The 22,715-nt window shown below is 40.9% G+C and overlaps 1 protein-coding gene across 1 annotated transcript; it reads right to left on the bottom strand.

Annotated features, from left to right (window-relative positions):
• Nucleotides 1-1,858: 1,858 nt before the first annotated feature.
• Nucleotides 1,859-21,204, bottom strand: LOC113427073 (uncharacterized). Its single transcript, XM_087954116.1, has 12 exons — nt 21,051-21,204; nt 19,234-19,814; nt 18,854-18,971; nt 18,661-18,728; nt 17,772-17,898; nt 15,471-16,368; nt 9,493-9,570; nt 7,393-7,906; nt 7,018-7,135; nt 6,818-6,897; nt 3,507-3,633; nt 1,859-2,841 (listed from the first exon to the last, which is right to left on the bottom strand). Exons 2-12 carry the CDS (start codon nt 19,744-19,746, stop codon nt 2,027-2,029), a joined length of 3,456 nt encoding a protein of 1,151 aa, XP_087810242.1. The 5' UTR covers nt 19,747-19,814; nt 21,051-21,204; the 3' UTR covers nt 1,859-2,026.
• Between the last annotated feature and the right edge of the window lie 1,511 nt (nt 21,205-22,715).

Below are 22,715 nucleotides of genomic sequence, written 5' to 3'. Positions count from 1 at the left end.
TCAGAGTGATGGGAAAGGCACGCTTTGGATTCTGGGTGGGTGCCACACCCATTGGCAAGTTTCCTTACCGAAACCGACATTGATTGGCCCAATAAAATCCCTTTTTACAAATAGGGCACTTCTTAGAAGGACGATTCTGAGGCATAGAAGGTGTAGAACGACAGTCTTTCTGAAAGTGGCCAGGCTTCTTACACTTAAAACAGTTACCAATTGGTCGCTGTCCTTTCTGAATAGCAGCTGCTAACATATGCATTTTATAAGTTTGTGATCCAATATCCTGGCAGACTCGCAGCATATCTGCCAGAGTGTAATGAGCAGTAGCCTTTAACGGCTGTAAAGCTCTTTTACAATCTGCATTAGCATTTTCAATAGCTAACTGGCGAAGAAGTTCACCAGCAGCTTCCTGATCAAACTGCTGTCTAATTGCTTTGGACAGACACTCAACAAAGTCAGCATAAGGCTCATTGGCATTCTGTCGAATGTTTGAAAAATTTGCTCTAGGTTCTCCAGCTTGGGGTACCTTAAGAAAAGCACGAAAGGCACATTCAGAAACAATAGTTAACGTAGCTGGAGGAAGAACAACTTGAGTAGGAATTGTACCAAACAGTCCAGAACCAAATAGCTGCTCAACTGTATATGCTCCTCCTCCTCCTAAAGCAGCAGCTTGAGCATGTCTCATATATTCACTCTCCCAAACCACATATTGCATGGATGTTAAAATCATGCAAAATATTTGCTTCCAATCTTCAGGGATCATTGTATAACCATTTTTTATTCCTTCTACAAGTCCTCTTGTAAAATTACCACTAATCCCATAGTCTGTAACTGCCTTTTTTAACTCTCTTAAGATCTGATAAGGCAGACCCTCCCATTCTGCTACTTGCAGTCCAAGCTGTGGCCCCTGACCAGGATGATATTGTACTGGACAAACAGACAGTAATTCTGCAAGTTCTGTTCCTGAGACAGAGGCATCCTTTATACAATTCTCAAACATTTTCTGAAAAGAGGACTGAACAATAGAGTCAGGAGGCTTTTGCCCTGTATCTGCAGGAGCTGAGGGAATTGAAGACATATATTCAGGTGAAGAAGGGGGACAAATGACAGCATTAGTATAACGTGAAGGTGGAGGTGTTAAAAGAGAAAGTTCATTGTAACCAAATGTTTCAATTGCATGCCTACATAAATGCCACACGTGCAAAACTTCTATTTTTGCTCGAGGTTCAGCATGCAATGTTTTCCCAATACGTTCCCAATCAGTTAATCTTAAAGACCCCTTTTCTGGGTACCACAGGCACTGAGCTGCAATCTCCTGGACCAGCCTTAAGAATTTCTCTGTGGTACCTCGGTATTATTTTTCTTCAACAAATAGCCTAATTCATCTACATGCTTCCTTTGTTCCTCAGAAAGCGAAGACCCCATACTTACAGAAACCAAATGGTTGAAGAAACCACAAAGGGTTGAAGGTGCACCAAATCCTTGCCAGACGAAGTAAGAGGGTCCCTGTTCAGGCGCCACTTGTTGTAATGTCGAGGCAGTCGAGTTGATCATGCACAACTGAATTATGATGATCTTTATTGGAGTATAGTCTTGCATTTATATACATTTTTAGTTATCCTCCATCATTGGTTAACTTTGGTTACTGCTTAACTTTCATTACTGTTTAGTACAGTAATCCATACAATTAATTATCTCTAGTTAAGTCTAACATATGTCTACTTCCCCTCTCTAATCCTCCTTTATCCATAGATTAGTGACTTTGTTTGCCTGAGTTGTATTTGCTTGGAAACATTCTTTATCTGAGGTTTGCCATCCGAGATTGGAACATTCCTGCAATTACAACTCTACAGGTGACCTTCCAAAAATCCCCCAATGACCCAAGAATTATTATGTGCCCTGCCAACAATGTTCTTGCAAAATCAGGAATAAACATGTTTTCGTCAAAAATAAGACCTGTTACTTAGCATGTTATCTTGGTTCGTTCTTAGGCTAAATATGGAGTCCAAATGGTTTATCTTTGCAGGAATAACTATAACAAACTTATATCATTTCTCACATATGGTTTCCCTCCTGTATGGGTCCTCTTATGGGAGGTAAGATTACTACTCTGACGAAAAGCCTTCCCACACTCCATGCATTGATACGGTTTCTCTCCTGTGTGGATCCTCTTGTGGGAATTAAGATTACCACTCTTCCTAAAACTCTTTCCACACTCCATGCATTGATATGGCTTCTCTCCTGTGTGGATCAAATTGTGAGATTTAAGACTACTGCTACAAGTAAAGGTTTTTCCACATTTCATGCATATATAAGGACTTTCTCCTCTGTGATTCCTTTGATGGACTATAAAAGTCTTATAATAACAGAAGGTCTCATCACAGTCCATGCATTGATATGGTTTTTCTCCTGTGTGGATCCTCCTGTGGGTTTTAAGATGACTGCTACGAGTAAAGGTCTTCCCACACTCCATGCATTTATACGGTCGTTCTCCTGTGTGGATCCTTTGATGGGTTATAAGATAGCAACTGTAAGAGAAGGTCTTTCCACACTCCATGCAGGTAAATTGTTTCTCTTCTGAATATGTCTTGTCATGAGAAATGAGATGATCGAATTTATTAAACCATTTTCCACACTCCATGGATTTATATGGTCTTTCTTCTGTATCAATCATTGTATCGTTAGGAAGCCAATTGACCAGAGGAAGACTTCTCTTAATTCCACTTTGTAATTGCTTTGTTTCATCATTCTTTGGTTGCATCTGATCTACAAATTTCCTTTCCCCCACTTTCGAATGGATTGCTTGGTGTCCCTCCTTGCAATTCTTATTCTCTTGCCCATTAAAGCCTTGAAAAAGAAAAATGAGAACTGTTGCAAGAATAGGGGAACAATAAAACCTTTTCTTCTGAAATTTAGACAACGAATAATCAATATATTTCATGTCTTTGATGGGCAAACATGAACAGTCCAAACAAAGATTATAGCAAAGACTCTTTTCCAATTGTAACCCTAATGATCCCCATACAAAAGGATTAGATCACAGCCCTTACCTAATCTTTCTCCTGGGACAATTCCATGGTGATACAAACTCCCAAAGTGTATTGGACAATGTATCATGCTAGGGCAGGAACATACTAAGCACTTCCTAACTTCAAACTAAGTCTCAGCTCCACTTGTCTGCAGAGCCAAATCTTTGAAAGCCAAAGGGAATTTCTGGATGAAAATAGCTCCCCATCCTCAACTTAGGCTAATGCCAAACTCAGTACACAAGTGGGCATATCTCCAAGAAGGGAACAACCCTCATTAAATAGTTTTTTTTAATGTTTTCGGCTCACAAAATACAAAATACTCATTTCAATAACTGTAGAATCATGCACCACCATAACAAAATTGAAAAAAGTGAAGGGGGTCTGAATACTTTCTGAATGCAATGTAAATAAATCATTAAAAAAAATCAAAAATAACATTCAAGGCCCTACTTTAAATTCCTGATCATAGAAAGGGTTTCTTACCCAGAGAAAACAGATTCCTGGAATTCTCCAGCATGACTTCTCTGTAAAGCTCTTTTTGGTCAGCATCCAGTTGAGACCACTCCTCCTCGGAGAAATACACAGCCACTTCCTCATAAGAAACAATATCCTGAAAAAGAACACAAGGTTCCTTGTTAGCAGATAATCCCAAGAAAAATGGGATAATTTTCCTCCACCAATTCTAGGAAATAGATCCATTGGAAAAAAAAATGAGAATCTTCTGCAGAATTAAGAATAAGATCACACCGCTTTTGGCTAATGGCACAACCAAATCATGTTTGATCAAGCTGGAAGTGTTTGGAATGCCTTACAGTGTAAACCAATTAAAATATTCTTGGTCAATTAATAGTTGTGTCTTAAATCCATTACCCTGTCAGTGACTCCCATTCTTCCTAGGATGGGCAGAGCAAAATACTGGCAAAACCCACTTGACATGTTTTCCAATGGCTTACTTTATCCACTGAGGGACCAACATACCCAAACTCCAAACCTTCATGAAGGAATTGGAAGAGCTTGTAACAGAACACTATATGTCTATAGAGATTCTCAATCATCAGGTCACAGTTGTCCCAAAGATGCTTTTTAAAAGGCAAAAAAAGGACATGTTTTTGTAATGGTATGTGAGACTAACCCTGGGAAACAGAAGCGCTCTGATGCTAACAACAGTCTGGTCAATGAAACCTAATGATGAAGCAGGATGCGTGGAGAAGGCATCTCACAAAGGATCCTCTTAGAACAGGGGTATCAAACTCAAGGCCCGTGTAGTGGTTGGATCCTGCCCGTGGAGCCATCCTGGTCTACCCTATGTGAAGAGGAAGCAGCAGTTTAGGGAGTGGCGTCAAACTAGCCATGCCCTCTCAGATAGCCATGCCCGCCTGGACCCCCATGAGGTCAATCACAGTCCTGAGGCACCTGTCAATAAAATTGAGTTTGATACCCTTGCCTTCAAAGGAAGAGGGGAGGCTAAGCTGAGTGTGAATGTTCAATGACCTGATGTCAAATACGTATACATAAAAGCAATTTTATACATTGAACTCTAGAACAAAATATAATCCATTGAAGATTTACGGATTTCCGGTTTGTCGGCTTTGCGAGCGGTAGGGATTCGCGAAGCTGCGCGATCCCTGCCGCGCTAGCCGCTTATGGGGCTCCGATCCGAAAGGCTGCGGAGCAAGGCTGCCTGCAGGGGCAGCTGAAGGTAGGGGAGATCCGGAAAAGGGTTTGGGGTGTTGCAGACCCCCTCCCTGGCCGGCAGAACCCCTTTTACCAAGACGGCGTAGCGGCGGTCCGTAATGGCCGCCACAAAGAAGCCGGCAGCTGGGCAAGTATGCGAGGAGGAAGAGGAGAAAGTTTTTAAAAGTGAAAGTCTTCTTGGTCGATCCAGGACTCTGAGATATATTTAATTTAATTCCTGGAAGTGATGGCTTTTTGGATGATTCTTTCCACAAGAGAAAGTAAGCGGCAATTCTGAGGTGCTGAAAGGAAAGTTTACTCTCCCCCGACGGAATTAACAAACGGATATTGAGAAACCTGTTTTCTTTTCAGGTAAAACTAGCTTTATGGGATAGTCGGAAGGGAGAGGACAAAAAATATATTTATCTGGTTGGATTTTGTTGGAGGAGATGCCTTAAGGATTTGGAGACAGAAATAAAATTTTAATAAGGCTTCAAAACACAGATTTGGATTTTCTTTTTCCTTTGTCTGATACTACCCCTGGAAGAGAAAGAGGAAATTTTGGCTTGGCTTGGATTGATTGAGGATTGTGGACTTTGGGATTGTCTTACTTTTCTTTTGGAATATTTTGGTTGGAGTAAGAAGAAAGAGGGAAAAAGAAAAGAAAAGATTTATAATGGCTTTCTCCTTTGAGGAACTGAGGGATGAATATGAGCAAACAAAAGCAGCCTGTAAAGATGGTATGGAAAAAGCTTTTTATTTTTAGAAATGGCGCTGGTTAACTATGAACAGACAATGCGACAGATGGAACAACAACAAGAAGAGGACGAAGACACCATCTTTGGTGAATCCCAAAATTTATCTAAGAAAGAAGGAAGGAAGAAAGCGAGGAAAATGAAGGACTTAAGATCTAAAAAAACATTTAAGAAAGAGAAAAATATGATGCAAAATAAATACAATGATAGCAAACAAGAGAAGGAGGAATACAGCGGAGAGGGGATGCCAGCAAGACAGAGGTTAGAAGAAGGGGGTAGGAAGATCTGGTGGGGGAAGATAGAAAGGGGAAAGGCGGAGAAAAGCCACAAAGTTTTAAAATTGGATGGGAAAAGAGGAATCTTTTTTAGGGATAAAGGGTGAAGTATAAATTTTCTTAAAAAAGATTTTGCAAGGTACATAAGACGGTATTGTAATATTTGTATTAGAAATAGAAAATTAGAATGGCTTAAGAGTTAATAAGAAATTAAAATGTTGAAATGTTTAATAATGATTGATTTTTAAAATGTAATAAAATATTGAAGGGAAAGGCAATGAGAATGCTATAAGATTTATTATTTAGATTTATTATTTAACTATGTATTTAGGAGGATACTATGTATTTAAACATTTTTGATTTATTACTCTGTTTTTATTGTTATTAAAAGTAAAAATTAATAGATAGAATGTACCAAGCAGAATCAGATTGGGTATTAGGTGTTATTTTAAATGTTAATCTAATATTTAGGGAGAGGATAGAAAGGCATCATACTCTGATTAGAGATTTCAGGAGAAATTCTTTTTTTTTTTTTCATTATAAGGAATGAGATAGAGGGATAATAAAGGATGGGCAAAAGATACAAATATAATGATTTAAATTAAGATGGATTGAATAAGATAGAATTATGAAGAGTGAAATGTGTGGAGAAGTATATATAGAAGATACAGAATGGTAAATAAAATAGGTAATGATCTGTAAGATGAGCATGAATATAATTAAAGCCCATATAAAGAGAGGTATGGGGGCCAAGTTACTTTACTAAAAGATTTTTATATGTTTGTTTGTGTCTGTTTATGTTTTTGAGAAGTATTGGTGAAACCTTCTAGAAACACAGAAAGAGAATGACGATAATCAAGTCAGAAAGAAATAGAGGACAAGAGATGTTTTTATGCTCATTTAGAAATGGTTTAAAATAGAATTGTATTGTATAAGATAAGGTTTATCTGACTTGTAAAATTTATAATGGAAAAAGGTTCAAATATGTAATGGTTGATGATGATTTGTTTGTTTCTGAAATTAATAAAACTTGTTTTTTTTTTTTTAAAAAAAAGATTTACGGACCTTTTCCAATGTTTGTGCTCCTTACCTGAAGTAGCGGTTCAGCTAATCCTTCAGCTCCAGCACAAAGAGGTGATTCTAAAAAGTCCAAGGACAGCTTTCTACTCTCTATGAGAAAGAGAAAAATAGTGGAAGCAGATTTGTTAAAGAGAGACAATCCAATAAAGTGGAGCGAAAGGACCAGCTAAATGTTGAAATCTCACTTCACGCAGAAAGAGCTTTTCTTACCTTGCGTAGCGTCTTGACTTTGATCTTCCTGGAAATTCTCCCTGAAGAGCAAGTCTTGAGAAGATCTGAATGAATCTTTCCTCCCCTTCATATACTCAGTCACAGCTTGCCCGCATTTCTGGACATGATGTGATACAAGAAACAAAGGAAGATTACAGAGATATAAATGAATTATTATATTGCACCTTCCAACTAGCAACCCTCAATATCCATTGCTGAAAGTAGAAACAGAGTGAAAGAATTGCCCCAAATACATCCTCCGGAAGAATAGAACAAATTCTCTTAGGAGTTAATAATCTCAGAAAATTCTGCTAGACAGGAATTGACAAATTCGGAGAGATCCTCTTTAGAGCTGCCATGATTATATTCTCCCACCTGCAACTCTTCTTGCATGTTTTCCTCCTCCTGAGTCAGCAAGAAGCCTTCAGCCAGGGACACCGCCTGGGAACTGGTCTCTGCTCCACACTCCCGCACCCATTTTGCCATCTCTGGGGGAAGCACAGCCAGCAATTGTTCCAGGAGCACCAGGTCCAGCATCTGAGCCTTGGTGTGTTTTTCTGGTTGCAGCCACTGACGACAAAGGTAGTGAAGCTGAGTGCAAACATCTCGGGGACGGCTCCCCTCCTGGAACTGCACTTTTGTGAAATAAAAGCATTGGACCTCTGAACTATTGGATGCCTCTTCATGGCTCTTCTGCCCAGGATTCATTGCCCCATTCCTCCCACAGCTCCAAGTCTGAGCAGCTGGAGGGGCTTTTCTAATTTCGGCATCTGCTGGGGGTTGTCCCTCCATCTTCTCTCTGGTCTCTAATACAGCTCCAAAATGGACCCTTGGATCTCCGCAGGTCTTTCTGTTCACAAGAGGTCTGGCGAAAGTTTCCAAGGCCATTCAGCTCTCTTCCCAGACAAGATACTTAAAACTCCAGAAGAACCAGAAAATATTTCCAGCTTACATACCTGAAATTGAAAAGAAATAATTCAGGGTGTTTACTAGGGTGATTAATTGACTACTGAGCATCCTTATCAAGGGCGAAATGGGAAGGGGGAACAGAAGGGGGGAAAAAGACAGATTTGGATGAACCTACCAATGTCTGGAATGGTGGAGGATGGAATTTAATAGTTCGCTTGATCTCTCTACATATGGGGAAAATTGCAGAGAAACCTTCAGGACGTCAATGTCTATCAATATATTAGAAAAATACATTTAAATATGCTTTTGATTTCTGCTTCCTAGTTTTTATTAAAATTTAATTTTTATGTTCATATCTTCTGTATTATTATTATAAATTACTCTAGGCAGCAATTATACATAATGCTCCTTATTATTTCTCACACAACAGCTTGTGTGGTAGATTGGGCTGAGAGTTGGGATGGGCTCAAGGCTTTCATGCCAAAGTTTGGACTAGACCTAGAAGTTAATCTCTTGGTTTCAAGCCTTGCACTTTCATTTTTGAACTAAATGGCTCTCTATGGCTAACTATAATTTTATTTCATATAATTTAATAGACAGTTTAATATCATTTCTATGGTTGCATAGTTAAGAACAATTTGCACAATCCAAATCATAAATGTCCCAGATCACAAACAGCAATTGACATGAGGTACTCTCTAAATCCATTTAATAAGTAAATAGCGCTAAGACTTATATACCGCTTCACAGTGCTTTTACAGCCCTCTCTAAACAGTTTGTATACAGAGTCAGCCTATTGCCCCCAACAAGCTGGGTCCTCATTTTACCCACCTCAGAAGGATGGAAGGCTGAGTCAACCTTGAGCCTGGTGAGACCCGAAGTGCCAAACTGCTGGCAGCCAATAATCAGCAGAAGTAGCATGCACTCAAACCACTGCACCACCAATAAACCATTCTAGGAAGTTCAACACCTAGGCTTTACAAAAGGCCAAGCTTGACAAAAAACACTGGCCTGTTGGCCCTCCTCCAACATCTTCCTCATTCATTGGGCAGCAGAACCAAACTGGTGACAGTGGGGAAAGATGGGAAAGCAGGAAACCGAGTTCCAGTCCTTCCACACCTTGCACCCTACCCCTTGCACACGAATTGCAGCCTTTGTTCGTTCGCTTCTCTAGGTCGAAGAAAGGGGAGGCGAGGAAAAAACCCTTCTGAAAATGGAGCCAAGAAATGTGCAGGAAACTGTACAGGAGTCAAGGCTGACTTGGAGGCACAAATCTCTGTTTTGCAAAGACGACCTCTCCTCCTCTCCCTCCCATGCAGAGCTTTTCCCGTCGAAATGGAGCATAAGTCCTTTCTGCGACCTTGTTTCCCCCCCTCCGTGGATAAATCCGAAGCTTTGCTTTCCGCCCTGCCTTGCCCTTGCACACACAGGGGCGGCATGGGAACATGGGACCACCACCACCACCCCTTCCCACGACTCCAAGCCTGATAGAAGTTTTGCATGTCTCCATGCGAGTCTCCAGCACGAGAGATAATCCCCCGCCACCCATCTATGAACCCGACTCACGTCTGGATCTCCAAGTCCAAGACTTCCCTGCAGCCTCTTTGCTTGCTGGAAAGGCTGACCCAAAGGCAGAATCGGGCACTGTAGAAAGAGAGGACACGCTTTCAAGCCTTTGCTGTTAAATGCCTCGGGAACCACACAGCTCTACTGACTTGGGAAAGAGGCAGGCGCATGCTCAGTTCTCTTGTAAGGCGGGGGCGCGGAAGGAGCTGCCCGGCTCTTCCAGGGAGCCCCCTAGAGGATCCTGTGCGCATTGCGAGAAGACCCTTCAAGGGCGCACGACGTCATGTTCCATGCGGGGCTGGGATGATGATAGGCATTAAACTCGAAGCAAAAGTTCCCTCTATCATTGCCTATCTAGAAAGGAAGTGGCCTCTCCGGCAGGTGTCAGTTTATAGATTTGCCTCTTTTTAATCTCTAAGAAACGCCTGTAATCTTGTGAAGACTGAGAATATCTCTGTGGAGATTCAAAAATCCGGTTCCTGGAGAGCAGCTTCTCTGAAGGGATTCCCGAAGGCATCAAAAAGGAGCAAAATCCTGTCAGAAATGGCAGGGCGGTCAAATGACAAGGAACGAAAGTCTCTCTAAGAAACCCAGCCTGTGTCTTGTGGCAAACTCAGCCCTGAAGTGAGGGGAGATCAGGGCGAGACACAGGGAGGAAAGCGACAGGTTGAAGAAAATTAAGATTTGTATTGGTTTTTCTTTTTCAATTACTGCCTTTCAAATTAATTCCTCTGGGCAGCCAAGGAGGCTTGGAAACCCTAAATACAGCCTGTAATAATGAGAATAATCCTGAAGAATAGATGAAAAAGAGGCATCAAAAGAAAAGTGCCAAAATGGAGAGAAACTTGAGCACCTTTAAAAAAGTTTACCTCAAAATAAGGTGCCACAATGTAGAAATGAAGATTGGGAAAATAAAGTCTTATAAGTGACTAGAGGAAAAGTATATTGTGTCTTGTGCCTGATGGCAAACTCAGCCCTAAAGTGAGGGGAGGTCACAGGGCTGGCAGAGACACATAGTTGAGGGAAATTAATATTTGTATTGGTTTTTCTTTAGTGAGTTCAATTCTTATAGCTGCCTTTTAAAATTCATGTTCTGGGCAGCCAAGGAGGCTTGGAAACCCTAAAGTCAGCCTGTAATAATAATAACCATAGATCCCAATGAAAAAGAAGCATTGAAAGAAAGTACCAAAATGAAGAGAAAGTTCAACCTTTTAAAAATTGACCTTTAATTTTTTTTTTTACCTCAAAAAAAGGCACCATGATGGAGAAAAAGGACTCATATGTGATTAGTGAAAATGTAGAATTACAAAATGAAGCAAGGCACCTACTGAAAAATAAATATAAATAGCACAAAGCAAAAAGAAAAGAGAGAGAGAGAGACATGAAGTTTTATTTTTGTTGTTGAGTAGGGAATACTACTCAGGAAATTTGAGTAGGAACCTTAAGACCTTTGGAGTAAAAGAATATTTTTTTTCTAGTCAAAAGTAAGGAAGATTTCAGTGGTTTGAAAAGATTAGTCTGTACTTGGAGGTGCTGTACTTGGACAGTGCAAGAAAAAAGAGATTTAGCTACAATTAGTGAAAGGAAGGATGGAGGGGGAAATGTGATTTTTAAAAAATGGCTTTAACTTCTCATTCTACCTCCATTCTTTTCAGCCCATTTATTGATATATAAAAGTTCCTTCTAAGTCCCACTTGACTAATTTTGTCAGTCTTCCATTATGAAAAAAAAAATTCACATAAGAATTACAAAACCAAAACCACTGCCCTTTCACCATCAGTGAACAATATTTGAATAAATATTTTCAAAGTAGCTCGATCCTCTGAAAGCCTGAAGTTTCTGATCCAGTGGTGGGCTGCAAATTTTTTAACAACAGGTTCTCTGGCTGGATAGGCGTGGTCATGTGAATGGGTGGGTGATGTCACTCATCACACTGAGCCCTGCCACTAGCCTCAAAGGAACAGCTGGTTCAGCTGGTTTATGTCTCTGTTTATGCAAAGGTTTCAGCTGATTTATGCCTCTGTTTATGCAATCAAGGATTGTATTGGCTGGCTAATATTTAAGTGATTGTCCACTAGGACTCCAAGGTTCCTCTAACAGTTATTGTTTTCGAACTAGGTTTCGCCTAATCTGCACTTGTATCTTTTGGGTTTTTGGTTCAATTTCATTTTCTTGGATAGGGCCCATTCCTCATGTTTGTCAAGATCTTTGTGGATTCTGAACTTGTCTTCTGGGGTATTGGCTATTCCTGACAGCTTAGTGTCATCTGCAAATTTGATGAGTTCCCCTTCTATTCCCTCATCTAGATATTGTAGAGTACAGGGCCTAAAACAGAACCACTAATTTAGTCACTTTGTCAAAGAATAAAATGATTGTTTTGGCACAATCTTTTCAACAAACCCATGCTGGTTTTCTGTGATTTGTGAGTATGGTGATCTACACATCCCAGAGCCAGTCCTCCTGACCTCTATCAATCTATTTGTCAGGAGAAACTGAAAGTTGCTGAATATGATCCCTGTGCTGGTTAGACAGTATATAGTTTGGGAATGAGAGCTGTCCCCTTAAGGGAATGCCTCATGGGAGATGTAGTTAATGCCTCATGGGAGATGTAGTTCATGTATGTGGTCACATCTGTAATCCTGATTGGTCACTGAATTGACCTCTGGTTGGGTTAGGGGGAGTTTTTTGTTCATTCTTACTTGGACCCCAGCAACCTGCTGGAGTCTTCCTTTGCTGTATCATTATGGGATGAAGATAACTATCTTTTCACACTATGAAGACACTGCAAAGATTGGACATTAGATGAATCTCAACATAACTCTGAGTTATACCTTGAGGATGCCTGATATAATCCAATAAAGAAATTTTGTATGAAAGCCTTTGTAGTGTTTAACTCCTTATCTCAGGTATTTTGAGAAGATAAATATAGCCTGAGACAAGACAATCCCACTGGCATAAATATGAACCAGTTGTCAAGCATTTGATCTCATGTTCATGGGGATGGTGCAAAGCAGGAGTGTCAAACTCAATTTCATTGAGGGTCACATCAGTATTATGGTTATCCTCAAAGGGTCAGTTGCATATAAGACTATGACAACTCACACTGGCTGGGTGGGCATGGTCGGTTCATTACCACTCACTGGGCACAGCCGACTTTGGACAGCTGGCTCACGATGGAGTAAGTTGCACTGGCTAACTCAAGTTGGGGAAAATTTGTTGCCTTCTTCTCAAGCCCAGGCATTGGCAGTTTGCAAACTCAGATGTAGATAAAAGTCTCCAAGCTTGGATTGGTGTGTGTGTGGGCGCTTGAACAGCATGCCAAAGGAGACGGTCTTCTCCCAATCTCAGACACCGTTGGTGTTTGTTTCCCTGTCCGGTACCCGTCTCAGCAAAGCAAGAGGAGGAAGAGGATATTGATGGGTGTGGAAGTTTGCAGGGAGCAGTTTCCTCCAACTTCTGCCTTGAGAGATCTCTGGAGAGCAAGAGGAGGTGGCAGGGGAGCAGCACTCCTCAGTCCTGCATGAGGGAGGCTGGCCCTTTTTGAAAGGAAATCCTTGTTTCCAGTCGTGTATAGTAAAGATGCTGGCTTGTTGGGGCAGTCTTCCCTCACGCAACTCACCTGCCACCCTTCCTCCTCTCCAGAGATCTTTCAAGGCAAAAGATGGACTTGGAGGAAATTGCTTCTTGCAAACTTTCTCCTCCGTGCTTCTACATGCAGCAGCAGCATCCTCCATCTTCTGTGAGGGGGATAGGCAAGGCTGGGAGGGGGGATCCAGAGGTCTCCAGCAGAGCAAGACCAGACCAGGACGAGTAGCAAAGCCTCGTCCACCAGAGAAGCCTCGCCATCCCTTTCAGGCCACACGGAGGACCCTGGATGGTGGCATGGACTGCCTGGAGCCCTGGGAAATGGAGGGCAAGCATCCAGCCCGGCGCAGACCAGCTTTCCCAAAGGGTTGCTTGGCCATGCTTATCTCCTCCTCGAGGTTGCTGCTGCTACATAAACTATATGTATATGTAAACTGTATGTGTATGATTTTAAAAGTCTTGCTTCAATCTTCAACCGGAGAGGGATCCATTGGTCCCTTAACTCTAGAGTAAGGTGTCCATCCTTTCTCCTTGGTCCTCACAGCAGACTCAGTGGTTAACAGCACCTGGTATGATCCTTCACAAAAAGGCCTCAATTTCTCCACTGCTCTCCGACGCTTTATCAGGACCCAGTATATGTTGTAATTCTACAAATGTATAGGTATTAGGACCTAGAAACAAATCCAAAGACAAAACTATAGGATCAGACAGTAGAGATGGCATATTCATTTTATATTTCCTCAAATCTGATGGTGTAAGAGGTACATTTACAAAAGTAGTAACAGGTGCTCCTGTATCTGACATTCCATTAGACATTTCTCTTAAAGGATGCAGTCTATTCTATTTCTTGGCTCTGGATCTAGTTACAGACCCTGAAGAGGTAGTTGGTTGACCTTCAGCATTTAATTCCATTGTATCCAACTCCCTTTTTAACTCCTGATTGCTTGCTTAGTAGCTGAAACATCCCCTCCTTCCACAGCCTCTTCTACTGCTTCTTGATTATAAGGAGGAGGACATGGGCACATGGCATATGCAAGTGGATCCTACCTTTGATCTTCCTCTTCCTTCTCATACAATATTTGTTTTGTTTGAGGAGGAAAAGGATCAGACCGTTGTACATGGTACCAGGGCTCCACATATGATAGTTGTTTTTCCAATTCCATATTTAACAAAACCTTTTTTAATGCATTTATCCAATAAATATCAGATTCACCATATTTATTGCACCTATAATTTGGAGCAATTAAAATAAACTCTGGCCAGATTCCAGTACAGTATTCTATCTAAATACCTTATTTAAACATTTCGTATAAGCACTCATCCAAGGATCTTTCCATTGAATAAGTAACTTCTCCCAATGGAGAATTTGGCAGAATTGAAGGGATTTCTGTTTGTCTTAGCATTTTTAGACATAAACACCACATTTTGGGGCTCCATCTTAACAACCCAAAACTCCCTCCTTGAAGTTAGAGAAAGAAAAATATGCCACTCATTCAAAACATCTGGTTTCTCTCCCTAACACTGTATATCATAGACACAGTTCAATCATTCAAGGAGTTATAAATCACCCAGTGAGACCCCTCAATTCCAAACACAGCAATTCTGTTCCTCAAGAGAAAAGAAAAACAAATACTAACGAGTGATGGTGCACCAAGATATCGTTTGGGTTGCTCAGCCCTTTTGTTCACAGGTCTCTCTGTCCGGGTAGAAGAGCTTTCCCCCTTATGAGGCCGAAAACTTCACCTCCTGTACACTGAACTCAGTGGTGGTGTCTACCAAAAGGAGAGTGTGTCGTCCTCTGGAGGGAAAGAAAGTCTTATTCCTGAAAACCACATAAAAGGAAAACCCTTTTAATATATTTCAGAAGGTCCCTGTTCGGGCACCATTTCTCAGAAAAATAAAAAAGACAAAGAAAGCTAGGAACAAATTCAGAGCTGTTTATTAAACTTTTGCAAAAGTGGAATCCCAATGTCAAGAGATATTGATAGACAAGTTTCCAATCTTACAAGATTTTTATACAATTTCCAAAGGTCTAACATCTCTTTCTGTTATCATATTCTGCAATCTCATTGGTCAGAGGTGGGGTATGAATCTGTTTCCAGGAAAGTTTGTCCTACATGGTTTTCCCCTTTAATTCCAGTAATAACACTGGGCATACCCCATATCATTTGACATCTTTCACTAAACATTGGGTGACCTTCCAAAAATCCCCAATGTCTCTTCTAAAAATCCCCCACTGACCCAAAATTATTATGTGCCCTGCCAACAATGTTCTTGCAAAATCAGGAATAAACACGTTTTTGTCAAAAATAAGACCTGTTACTTAATATGTTATCTTGGTTTGTTCTTAGGCTAAATATGGAGTCCATATGGTTTATCTTTGCAGGAATAACTATAGCAAACTTATATCATTTCTCACATATGGTTTCTCTCCTGTATGGGTCTTCTTATGGGAGGTAAGATTACTATTCTGACTAAAAGCCTTCCCACACTCTATGCATACATATGGCTTCTCTCCTGTGTGGATCCTCTTGTGGGAATTAAGATTACCACGCTTCCTAAAGCTCTTTCCACACTCCATGCATTGATATGGCTTCTCTCCTGTGTGGATCAAGTTGTGAGATTTAAGACTACTGCTACAAGTAAAGGTTTTTCCACATTTCATGCATATATAAGGACTTTCTCCTCTGTGATTCCTTTGATGGATTATAAAAGTCTTATAATAACAGAAGGTCTCATCACACTCCATGCAATGATACGGTTTTTCTCCTGTGTGGATCCTCCTGTGGGTATTAAGATGACTGCCATGAGTAAAGGTCTTTCCACACTCCATGCATTGATATGGTTTCTCTCCTGTGTGGATCCTCTTGTGGCAATCTAGATGACTGCTACGAGTAAAGGTCTTCCCACACTCCGTGCATTTATACGGTCGTTCTCCTGTGTGGATCCTTTGATGGGTTATAAGATAGCAACTGTAAGAGAAGGTCTTTCCACACTCCATGCAGGTAAATTGTTTCTCTTCTGAATATGTCTTGTCATGAGAAATGAGATGATCGGATTTATTAAACCACTTTCCACACTTCATGGATTTATATGGTCTTTCTTCTGTATCAATCATTGTATGGTTAGGAAGCCAATTGACAAGAGGAAGACTTCTTTTAATTCCACTTTGTGATTGCTTTGTTTCATCATTCTTTGGTTGCATCTGATCTACAAATTTCCTTTCCTCCCCTTTCGAATGGATTGCTTGGTGTTCCTCCTTGCAATTCTTATTCTCTTGCCCATTAAAGCCTTGAAAAAGAAAAATGAGAACTGTTGCAAAAATAAGGAACAATAAAACCTTTTCTTCTGAAATTTAGACAACAAATAATCAATATATTTCATGTCTTTGGTGGGCAAACATGAAGAATCCAAACAAAGATTATAGCAAAGACCCTTTTCCAAGTGCATCCCTAATGATCCCCATACAAAAGGATTAGATCACAGCCCTTACCTAATCTTTCTCCTGGGACAATTCCATGGTGCCACAAACTCCCAAAGTGTATTGGACAATGTATCATGCTAGGGCAAGAACATACTCAGCACTTCCTAACTTCAGCCAAAGTCGAAGCTCCACTTGTCTGCAGAGCTGAATCTTTGAAAGCCAAAGGGAATTTCTGGATGAAAATAGCTCCCCACCCTCAACTTAGGCTAATGCCAAAGTCAGTATACAAGTGGGCATATCTCCAAGAAGGGAACAACCCTCTCAGAGGTCATCCAGTCTTGCTTAGCAGCTTAGGGCCATCAGGAACCCAGTGACCAGGTTCAGGAGGGAATCCTGAATCCTAGTAACAAGAACCTTCCTCAGTACATTCAACCTCTTCCTCAGATTCTTCCTAATATATTTGATGAAATGAGTATTTTGCATTTCATGAGCAGAAACTTATTTTTTTTAAAAAAAAAAAACAATTTCCTTTATGCAAAAAGCCAGGCTATGCAGTTTTCCAGGTTTTCTTTCAATAAATTTCCTTCTTCCATAAAGTCATTTTGTTGAAAAGGTTAAGATCTCAGGCTAGAAAGTAATAAATTTACACGCATTTCTAAAATGACAAAGTTTTCACTTTATCATTATTGGGCAACAAGCATAGATTAATGAGAAAAAAATGAATCAGGCTGCAGCATAACAAAATTGACAAAATAAGGAGACTGAATACCTTCTGAATGCACTGTATATCCTTCCTTTGCTTTATGTAAATAACTAAGGTAGCAGACAAACCCAATGTTCCTTTCTCCTGCTATTTTCCCTACAACAACTCTGTGAAATGGGTTGAACTGAGAGAGTTTTGGCCCAAAGTCACCCAGCCAGCATTCATGCCCAAGGCAGAACTACTATTGACAGTTACCCATTTTCTAGCCTGGTATCTTAACCATTTGACAAAGCTGACTTTATAAACGAAGGAAATTTATTCAAAGAAATATTTGAAGTCTTCATAGCCTCCCTTATTAAATAGTTTTTTTAATGTTTTGAGCTCATAAAATACAAAATACTCATTTCAATAACTGTAGAATCATGAACCACCATAACAAAATTGAAAAAAAGTGAAGGGGGTCTGAATACTTTGTGAATGCACTGTAAATAAATGATTTTTTTAAAAAATCAGAAATAACATTCAAGGCCCTACTCTACGTTTGTGATCATAGAAAGGGTTTCTTACACAGAGAAAAGAGATTCCTGGAATTCTCCAGCATGACTTCTGCATGGAGTGCTTTTTGGTCAGCATCCAGTTGAGACCACTCCTCCTCGGAGAAATACACAGCCACTTCCTCAAAAGAAAAAATATCCTGAAAAAGGACACAAGGTTCCTTATTAACAGAGAATCCCAAGAAAAATGGGATAATTTCCTCCACCAATTCTAGGAAACAGATCCACTGAAAAAAAAATATGAGAATCTTCTGCAGAATTAAGAATAAGATCTCACCGCTTTTGGCTAATGGCACAACCAAACCATGTTTGATCAAGCTGGAAGTATCTGGAATGCCTTACAGTGTAACCAATTAAACTATTCTTGGTCAATTGATAGTTGGGTCTTAAATCCACTACTTATCAGTGACTCCCATTCTTCCTAGGATGGGCAGAGCAAAATACTGGCAAAACCCACCTCACATGTTTTCCAATGGCTTACTTTATCCACTGAGGGAGAAACGTAGCCAACCTCCAAACCTTCACGAAGGAATTGGAAGAGCTTGTAACAGAACTCTATATGTCGATAGAGATTCTCAATCATCAGGTCATGGTTGTACCAAAGACGCTTTTTAAAAGGCAAAAATGGATATGTTTTTTAGTCTGGTCAATGAAATCTAATGGTGAAGCAGGATGGGTGGAGAAGGCATCTCACAAAGGATCCTCTTAGAACAGGGGTATCACACTCAAGGCCCGTGAAGTGGTTGGATCCGGCCCTTGGGGCCATCCTGGTCTACCCAATGCAAAGAAGAAAGATGTCAAATTTGTATTGCTTAGAAAAAGCAATTTTATACATTGAACTCTAGAACAAAATGAAATCCATTCAAGATTTATGGACCATTTCCAATGTTTCTCCTCATTACCTGAAGTACTGGTTCAGCTCCAGCACAAAGAGGTGATTCTAAAAAGTCCACGGTCAGCTTTCTACTCTCTATGAGAAAGATAAAAATAGTGGAATTAGATTTTTAAAGAGAGACACTCCAGTAAAGTGAAGCGAAATAATCAGCTAAATGTTGAAACCTCACTTCACATAGAAAGAGCTTTTTTTTTTTTTACCTTGCGTAGCGTCTTGACTTTGATCTTCCTGGAAGTTCTCCCTGAAGAGCAGCTCTTGAGAAGATCTGAATGAATCTTTCCTCCCCTTGGGATACTCAGTCACAGCTTCCACACATTTCTGGACATGATGTGATACGAGAAACAAAGGAAGAGCATAGAGATAGGAATGAATTATCATAGGGCACCTTCAAACTAGCAGCCCTCAATGTCCATTATTGAAACTCTAAACAGAGTGAAAGAATTGACCCAAATACATCCTCCGGAAGAATAGAATAGAACAAATTCCCTTAGGAGTTAATAATCCAAGAAAATTCTGCCAGAGAAGAATTGACAAATTCAGAGAAATCCCCTTTAGAGCTGCCATGATTACATTCTCCCACCTGCAACTCTTCTTCCATGTTTTCCTCCTCCTGAGTCAGCAAGAAGCCTTCAGCCAGGGACACTGCCTGGGAACTGGTCTCTGCTCCACACTCCCGCACCCATTTTGCCATCTCTGGAGGAAGCACAGCCAGCAATTGTTCCAGGAGCACCAGGTCCAGCATCTGAGCCTTGGTGTGTTTTTCTGGTTGCAGCCACTGACGACAAAGGTAGTGAAGCTGAGTGCAAACATCTCGGGGACTGCTCCCCTCCTGGAACTGCACTTTTCTGAAGTGACAGCATTGGACCTCTGAACTGTTGGATGCCTCTTCGTGGCTCTTCTGCCCAGGATTCATTGCCCCATTCCTCCCACAGCTCCAAGGCTGAGCAGCTGGAGGGCCTTTTCTAATTTCGGCATCTGCTGGAGGTTGTCCCTCCATCTTCTCTCTGGTCTCTAATACAGCTCCAAAATGGACCCATGGATCTCCGCAGGTCTTTCTGTTCACAAGAGGTCTGGTGAAATTTTCCAAGGCCATTCAGCTCTCTTCCCAGACAAGATACTTAAAACTTCAGAAGAACCAGAAAATATTTCCAGCTTACACACCTGAAATGGAAAAGAAATAATTCAGGGTGTTTATTAGGGTGATTAATTGACTACTGAGCATCCTTATCAAGGGAGAAAAGGGAAGGGGGAACAGAAGGAAAAAAAAGACAGATTTGGATGAACCTACCAATGTCTGAAATGGTGGAGGAGGGAACGTATTAGTAAGCTTGATCTCTCTACATATGGGGAAAATTGCAGAGAACCCTTCAGGATGTCAATGTCTATCAATATATTAGAAAAATACATTTAAATATGCTTTTGATTTCTGCCTCCTAGTTTTTATTAAAATTTAATTTTTTATGTTCATGTCTTCTGTATTATTTTTATTATAAATTACTCTAGGAAGCAATTATACATAATGCTTCTTATTTCCCATACAACAGCCCTGTGTGGTAGATTGGGCTGAGAGTTGGGATGGGCTCAAGGCTTTCATGCCAAAGTCTGGACTAGACCTAGAAGTTAATCTCTTGATTTCAAGCCTTGTGCTTTCATCATTGAACCAAATGGCTCTCTATGGCTAACGTTAATTTTATTTAATACAATAGACAGTTTAATATCATTTCTATGGCTGCATAGTTAAGACCAACTATCTGTCCCATAAACAGCAAATGATACAGGGGCTCTCTAAATCCACTTAATACGTAAATAAACCAACTAGGCTTTCAACACCCAGGCTTTACAAAAGCCAAGCTTGACAAAAAACGCTTGCCCAATCATATCTTAGGAGCACCTCCCTCCTACATCTTCCTCATTTACCGGGTGGCAGAACCGGTCAGTGGAGAAAGGCAGGAAACCAAGTTCCAATCCTTGCATACCTTGCACCCAACTTCTTGCACACGGAGTTGCAGTCTTTATACGCTCGCTTCTCTCGGCCTAAGGAGGAGGCGAGGCGAACCCCTTTCTGAAAACGGGGCCAAGAAATATGGAGGAAACTGTGCAGGAGTCAAGGCTGACTTGGAAGCACTCCTCCTCTCCCTCCCATCCAGAGCTTTTCCCGTCGAAATGGAGGGTAAATCCTCTTCTCTGCGACCCTGTTTTTTTTTTTCCCCTTCCTGGAGGAAAATCCGAAGCTTTGCTTTCTCCGCTGCCTGGCCCGTGCATGCACAGGGGTGGTAGGGGAACTTGGGACCACCACCACCCCTTCCCACGACTCCTGATGGAAGTTTTGCATGTCTCCATGCGAGTCTCCAGCACGGGAGATAATCCCCCGACTCCCATCAATGAACCCCGACTCACATCTGGATCTCCAAGTCCAAGACTTCCCTGCAGCCTCTTTGCTTGATAGAAAGGCTGACCCGGACACCGTGGAAAGAGCGGAGAAGCTTTCAAGCCTTTGCTGGAAAATGCCTCCGGAAGCACGTATGTCTCTTGACTAGGAGGGAAGCCGGCACATGCTCAGTTCTCTTGTTAGGCGGGGGCGCGGAAGGAGCTGCCCGGCTCTTCCAGGGAGCCCCCTAGAGGATCCTGTGCGCATTGCGAGAAGACCCTGCAAGGGTGCAGGACGTCATGTTCCATGCGGGGCTGGGATGATGATGGGCATTAAAATTGAAGGAAAGTTTCCCCCTAACATTGCCTATCTAGAAAGGAAGTGGTCTCTCCGGCAGGCGTCAGTTTGTAGATTTGCCTCTTTTTAATCTCTAAGAAGCGCCTGTAATCTTGTGAAGACTGAGAATATTTCTGTGGAGATTCAAAAATCCGGTTCCTGGAGAGCAGCTTCTCTGAAGGGATTCCCGAAGGCATCAAAGGAGCAAAATCCTGTCAGAAATGGCAGGGCGGTCAAATGACAAGGAACGAAAGTCTCTCTAGGAAACCCAGCCTGTGTCTTGTGGCTGATGGCAAACTCAGCCCTGAAGTGGGGAGGTCAGGGCCTCGCAGAGACACAGGGAGGAAAGAGATTTGTATTGGTTTTTCTTTTTCAATTATTATTGTTCCGTTTTCAAATTCATACCCTGGGCAGTCAAGGAGGGTTAGAAACACCAAAGGCAGCGTGTTATAATGTGAATAATCCTGAAAAGTGGATCGTGATGAAAAAGAGGTATCATAATAAAATTTCCAAAATGGAGTGAAAGCTCAAAATTGTGCACCTTAAAAATTTTATACTTCAAAACAAAGCACCATGATGGAGAAATTAAGATTGGGAGAATAAAGTCTGATATGTGACTAGAGAAAAAGTGGAATTACAAAGTAAAGGAAGGCAAATACCGAAAAATAAATATAAAGCTCAAATACCACAAGGCCAAAGAGAGATTAGTGAAAAAGTAGAATTACAAAATGAAGAAAGGCAAATATTGAAAAAAATATATAAATACCACAAGATTAGAAAATAATATGAGGGACTTTTGAGGAGAAAGCCCTGCACATTTGTGGTGTTGGAATGGATTATATGGCAACTCCTAGTGACACTATAGATTTTTTAAATGTTGAAATTAAGCTCTTGGAAACTTTTGGAAGTATTCACTTTGGTGACTGAGATCAAAAAGTATTTAATGGCAGTGTTAGAAGTGCCTTAGAATTGAAAGGAATTATTTTTGGCAACAATGCTTTATGAAAATAAAAACATCGGACCCTGTTTCCACACACTTACTTTGTACTGTATTTTCCAATTATTTAAATAAGCTCATGTGATAACTTTTCCTACAAACTGTTCATGTTGACTATTTTGATAGGCTTTCTGAATTTGCAGAAGCGATCCTCTGAGAAGGCTGGATTTTATTTAAAAAAAAAAAAGACAGAGAATGGTGATTTAATGACTACTGCATCTCTAACCACAGAGTTGCGTGTTGAGTCCCTTACTCTATACTCTTTATGTGCATGACTGCATTCCCACTCACGTTAGTAATACTATTGCTAAATTTGCAGATGATACAACAGTGGTGGGACTTATCTCCAGGGGGATGAGTC

The sequence above is a fragment of the Notechis scutatus genome, chromosome 2 (assembly GCF_049901735.1).
Source record: "Notechis scutatus isolate UNSWTSFEM ecotype Mainland chromosome 2, rNotScu1.2, whole genome shotgun sequence".
Lineage (NCBI taxonomy): Eukaryota > Metazoa > Chordata > Lepidosauria > Squamata > Elapidae > Notechis > Notechis scutatus.
This window is presented reverse-complemented; position numbering and strand designations above follow the sequence as displayed.

What these genes read in the sequence shown, in the direction of transcription:
- LOC113427073 (XM_087954116.1), bottom strand. Translation starts at nt 19,746, where the DNA reads ATGGCCTTGGAAAATTTCACCAGACCTCTTGTGAACAGAAAGACCTGC. An exon ending in ACATGGAAGAAGAGTTGCAG is followed by an intron (nt 18,972 to 19,233) that starts GTGGGAGAATGT and finishes CATCATGTCCAG; the next exon opens with AAATGTGTGGAAGCTGTGAC. An exon ending in ACATGCAAGAAGAGTTGCAG is followed by an intron (nt 7,136 to 7,392) that starts GTGGGAGAATAT and finishes CATCATGTCCAG; the next exon opens with AAATGCGGGCAAGCTGTGAC.